The 6,101-nt window shown below is 41.8% G+C and overlaps 1 protein-coding gene across 1 annotated transcript; it reads left to right on the top strand.

Moving 5' to 3' along the window:
• Positions 1-1,942: 1,942 nt before the first annotated feature.
• Positions 1,943-5,755, top strand: LOC311504285 (microfibril-associated glycoprotein 4-like; the record flags this gene model as incomplete). The annotated part of the gene is made up of 5 exons (XM_084567304.1): positions 1,943-1,993; positions 4,286-4,537; positions 4,730-4,826; positions 5,111-5,278; positions 5,393-5,755. The coding sequence occupies 5 exons, from the start codon at positions 1,943-1,945 to the stop codon at positions 5,641-5,643; spliced, it is 819 nt and encodes a 272-aa protein (XP_084423430.1). The 3' UTR covers positions 5,644-5,755.
• Positions 5,756-6,101: the final 346 nt, after the last annotated feature.

Genomic DNA, 6,101 nt, shown 5'->3' with positions numbered 1-6,101 from the left:
TTCTCAGCCTGCAGCTGAAAGTGTGAAACCTGAGCACTACTGTAGCAGCTAGCCCTAGCCTTGAAGCTAGGGAGAGAGGGATGGTAGGGGGCAAGAGAGGAGAGGGGGAGGGAGAGGGAGAGGGAGAGGGAGAGAGAGAGAGACAGAGGGGGGAGGGACTGTCTGTGTGAGAGGGAGGTAGAGACACAGACTGAAAGAGTGTGAGAAAGAAAGAGAGAGAGAGAGAGAGAGAGAGAGAGAGAGAGAGAGAGAGAGAGAGATAGGGGCATTATGTCACGGCTAAAAATACCTGGCTTGCAGTGAGAAAGTCCAGAGCATGGAGGAGTTGGAGAGGGAGGGGGGAGGATGGGGGAGGTTGAAGAGTTCCGGCGCTAATCTCAAACCAACTCTCGCTGGAGCAACACGGGGTCAGAGGACAATGCTCGGCTCGGAGCGAGAGAGTGTGGCAGCATGTGCAGGCAACCAAACGCCACTTGTTAAAAAGAAAATAATTAAAGATGCTGTCAAGTTGACACTCCTTTATGCTTTTAGATATTTATGGCTGGTGGCCCCCACAAACAGGAGCATGCGTTTGAGTCCCCTTGTCGTGTTAAGAAAGGCGGTGAGTTGTAATCCATGAAAGAGACATCTCACTTCTAGCCTCTGGTAAAAAAATAAGTTTATAGAAGAAAAGGTTAAAGACAGACTTCTTCAGTTGGTTACTAGTGAATATTTTACGTTTCTACAACCAGAACATAAACTGGCAATCATCAAAGACTAGCGTGAAAAGAAAATACCGTCATCGACAGCGCCACTCCATCTGGGTTCACCTGATGCTCCTTGGAAAAATCATATGACAATTATCTGTATCAGCTGCTCCCATTGGTCGGAACTGAGTTGTCAGAGTTTTAACACCTATCATCAACTACAACTACCTTGAATTTCATTAACTTTTGTCTTGTCACCTGCTGCTGGCCTCATCCTGTGTGTACACCATTTAACGCTGCACCAATCGATGCATCAAACATTTCTTGCAAAGAGACTAGAAGAGTTTTAGGCAAAGTTACCTCTGGAAAATCTGGATGATTACGTCAGTATTTTGATAGTAAGCAATGAGAGCCCTCGAGGCTAATATTAGGTAGCATACGACTGTTATGCTACTGTCTCAAAAGGCAGAGTCATTGAATGATAGGGTACCTAAAAGACCTATGGCTTTGTTTTGCAATGTCCTATGTGTGCCCTGTTTCGTTTATATTAGTAATTTACATTATCAGATGCAGGTAACCTTGCAAAGTTTATGTAAGGCTATTTCAATCTTCCTAAAAAAACAATGAAACCATTAATACTTAATAATAATGGCAGAATGTGTTGCTTAAGAATCGTTTTGTGCAGACGGACCTCAGTCTAACTGAAGTCCTAGCTTTGGAGACACTGGACTACCAAACTGCATATAAAGTTGTTAAAATTGTTGAGCTTCTACACAGCAGCTACAACAGCATCGTCCTTTTTGATACTTGGAACGCCTCTCCCACAAATCTATTTTAAAAAAACGATCGTTAATTAACATCATATCTCCAGTGTCTCTGGGTGAAGCATGCTCAGGAAATCCCTCTCTGACTCACCGTGTCTGAATCCACCATCTCCTGCTTCCATTGGGTTGCACGGTACACACAGAAGTCACTTCACCTAAAATAAACCTCAGCCAGAAAGCCAGGCAGCTTCGCGTCCTTATCTGCTCACACAAAAATGTGTTCGCGGGTGGCCGCGTACTGTCGCAGTAGAATCCACCAATACGCTCAACTCCTAATGTCTTTCTATGTAGCCATCACAACAAGACAAGGTTACACAAACAGAAACAAATACACACCAGCAGATGAGGCTTTGAGGCCCAGAGCCAGTCAGACAGATTAGCAGGCTTTGGATGTATTCTCAGGTATTAAAGAGACACACAACACAGGTTAAGATGGTAAAAGGTCCGTCTGAAAACAACCTAAGTGGTGCTGACTTTAGCTTGGTAAGAGGCTGTTAAAAAAAAAACAAGATAAAAAGTTATGTTATTAAGCCTGTTATTAAGTAGTGTATCAAGTCAGGCAAACGTCAGTAACTGCTAATAGCTAATCAGTCTCAAGCTGTTTACACGGCGAAGTAATCAGCATCAGTCATGGAATCAAGCTTAAGTGTCACTGAAGAGCTTAGCATAAGGCCGACAATGCTAACAGTATTACACAGTAGTTCTGACTGAAGTTCTTCGTTGCCACAGTTATGATTATAATCATACGGTTAAAGTTAGAAAATGACTAATATGGTTAAAAAAAACATGCTGCTGTTATGTTTTTTTTTTCACCCATCCATCAACCCCAGCCTCCACAACATCACGAGTGCCTTTTGAGTGTCTCATAGATCCACAGATACACCTCTTTCTAGCAGACTGCTTAAAGGAATAGCTGCTTTTCTATTTCATGTTAGATACGTGTATCAGCGGGATATAGGGGTGGGAGTATGTAAACTTTATAACACTAGGTCAGGACCATAGACTGTATAAAGATGGACGGCGGAACTGCTTCTCAAAAGTGAAGCCAAAGCAAGTAGAGCTCCCCCTGGTGGCTGGCTGCGGTATAGGTCATAAGCTCCACCCCCTCCATGTTAGTGGATGGGACTTGCGCCAAACTAAAACACTACAATACACATCAAATAACTTTATTTCATGGATGGTTTCTGTCATTTTAGGTAGTAATATAATGTTAATGCATGTTCAAGTGTCAATGTTTTGGATAAGTTTCGTTTTAGTTAGTTATTTGATGCAATAGAAACAGGAAGTAACATAATGGTGACTACCAGCTGCCATGCCAACCACTCTGTAAAGCGGTCTCGTGGGACCATGAGAGTTATAAAAAAAATAAAATTTTAAAAAGTACAGTATATAATCCAGCATCTCCTTGTGACTGATAACACCAGTTTAGCCAATGCTAGAAAGTGGCGACACATTGTCCATATTTATACAGTCTATGGTCAGGACCAGGCTAGCTCCCAGAGAGGATTATCTCTGGACTCCGCAGTTACATTATAATACATATAGTTTTGTAGACTACTTGAGCTCATTGTTTTGGTTTTCTGGATTTAAAATTTAATCGTAGAAAATAATAAACTTAGATAAACTGAGGTGCAAAGCACAAAATGACACACCGTCGAAGTTAGCGACTAGCTGGTGTCACGTATTCACCAGTCAGGGATGCCGAGGGATTAAATTCATCAGGTGACCAAAATCAGTGCTTGCTAATGAACAAAAAGTACAGTGTGTGCTATGATATCAGCCGTAGAAACATCATAGGGTCGTAGCTATACAACGACAACAGAAAATGAGTCATGTTGGCTTGTTGCTGCTGGCCATTAACCAACTTTGTCTTTGAATACTTGAGCCAAATAAAGTCCAGTACATTATTGGTTTTAAGTCATGTGACAGGCTGCTGAAAGCAAACAGTTAAATAAAAGTACATAAAAACTTTAAAAGGGCTTTTCAAGAAACAGAGTTTTCAAAATTACATCATAATGTCCAAAGAGAAGAAACTCAGGAAACACTATTTGTGCGTCTCTAGTGTATTTTAATATACTAACACTGGCAGAGGGAGACAAACTGGGTGAAAATAAACACAATGTTACTGACTGCGTGGTGGAAAACACATGGAAAGCACTGGGTGACGCAACAGCCAAAGGTGAACCACTATAAAAGCATTTGGAAACACAAGCTGGTGTGAGCACATTTCTTACAGGTAAGTTTATATGACTCAGTCAACTCCTGAACTGCTCTTATTTTGATTTACTAAAGGCTCAAAATGTCTTTGCTTCCTTCTTTAGGATATTTACAGTTTGGATTACAGAATGATGGTATGTATTCATTTTATCATCCATTTCCAAAACAACTGCATGACGAGTCTTGCGTCTTACAGAATACTTCTATACTATATCAGCCTTAAACATATTTTACACTTCTACTTTCAAACATTTAATACATTCAATTATTAGTTTAGAAAAAATGACAGCTGTGTTGATCATTTTTGCATGCAACCCTGTTATAACTGTATGATTACTGCTCATGATGTTGCACTGAAATGACATAAGTGGTCACATAAATCTTCTTTCTTTAGTTTTTTACTTTTAGATTTTGAATTCAACGTATTACTCCAGTTAGCCAGAAGCTGCCATATTGAACCCTAAAGTTAAGCTACACTATGATCGACAAAAGTTCAACTGAGTGGCAGTTTAAGTGTTTCTCAAGACCTATTTGACTTTGTTATGCCGGTTGTTGCAGGTAATTCTTGGTGTGTCCATATCTCAACAGACTTTGGTTTTGTCTTTGCTGCAGCTCAGAGTCGTGTTAGCAGTCCTGCTACCAGTAGCAGCCTATCAGTCGCCTCTGCCCACCGACTGTAGTGACATTTACAAAGCCGGCTCAGGCCGAGACGGAGTGTACACCATCTACCCGGCAGGCCCCACATCTCCAGTACAGGTTTACTGCGACATGAGCAAAGACGACAGTGACAGTTCCGGAGAAAAGTGGACGGTGAGGTGACCTTTTAGATGTTTTTGTTCTGATAAGGTCTCCTCTGGGACAACAACTCGCTCTTAAGCTGCTAAATGACCCATTTTGTCTGGAGCAGGTGTTGAGCAATCAGAACGAAAAGAAGGAGCAAAAAGACAGTAAAAAGGTTCCTCAATTAGTTAAGATTTAATGTTCTTCTGTTTTCAAAAACAGGTCATTCAGAGAAGGCAGGACGGCACAGTGAACTTCTTCATGAAGTGGGATCACTACAAAGCTGGATTCGGCAGCGCTGCTGGAGAGTACTGGCTGGGTACGACAGGAATTACTTGTCCACTACCGAATACTGACAAAAATACAGCTTTAAAGCCATCCTTCTGCAGTTATTTGAATATCAATCAATCTGTCTGCTGTCTGCCTAAACACGGAACAATTTAAATGGAGTACTTGACTATTTTGACAAATTTTAGGTCATGAATGCCTACTGAATGTGTACTAAATGTAAAAAGCACTTGTTGTTTAAGGTTTAGGTCCTTAAACAACACATCCGGCTAAGAAAATATATTTTACTTCATCTGCTCACTGTTTATCTTTCAGGCCTGGAGACGACGCACCTGCTGACCCAGGCCAAGAGCTACGAGCTGAGGGTGGACATGGAAGACTTTGAGGGACAGAAAGTCTTTGCTCTTTACTCGTCCTTCTCTGTTGGTCCAGAGTCAGACGGATACAGGCTGAACCTGGGACCTTTCGTAAGGGGAGCAGCAGGTGGGAATATTCTTGTATCTTTTAAATGTATTTAAAAACGACCTTCAGTCTGACCTAAATGCCCAGTGCTTTTAAGGCTTCTGTTGATCAGCCCTTTTCTGGATTTTCTTTTAGGAGATTCCCTAAGTTATCACAATGGACAGAAATTCACTACCACCGACAAGGATCAAGACACATACGGTACGAACTGCGCCATGCTGGCATACGGAGGATTCTGGTATGGAGCGTGCTTTGATGCTAACCCCAACGGCATCTACACCTGGGGGCCTTCGCCCCACGCAACTGGTGTGCAGTGGAGAACTTTTAAAGGGCTTGACTACTCCCTAAAAACCATGATAATGAAGATCAGACCTGTCGCCGCATAAAAATAGGAACTGCAGCGAAATCTTCTTCCACAAATCTGTAGTCTATTGATCGCATGCATGTCTTAAAAAATTTGTTTTTTCCTTTCCTTACTTGTACAGAACAAATGTGCGAGCAGGACATTAGCTCTAGTCTTCTTTTCACAGTGCGTTCAAGTGCAACTTTTTGGTCCAGAAATATCAGAGCTGGCCTTCGTTGCCAGTCGTTTTCAAGTTCTCAGAGCATCAAAAACTTTCAAGATGCTTCAGTGACTATGATACAACAGCAGACATGTCACAGTTTTGCTTAGCAGACGACTAAAATGATTTTCTGATTATTATTTTACGCTGATTAATCTAGTAGCTGTTTCATGCGCAGGAGAAAGGCAAAGGAGTTTGGTTGTTTTGTCACTGCTGGCAGGGCGGACGCTGGAACAACATCAGAGCTCACAGTGAGACGCGCACACTCAAATCACTCCCCC

Source organism: Chelon labrosus, assembly GCF_963514085.1.
Source record: "Chelon labrosus genome assembly, chromosome: 19".
NCBI classification, from domain to species: domain Eukaryota; kingdom Metazoa; phylum Chordata; class Actinopteri; order Mugiliformes; family Mugilidae; genus Chelon; species Chelon labrosus.
The sequence above is the reverse complement of the archived record's forward strand: the minus strand, read 5'-3'. Positions and strand labels throughout refer to the sequence as shown.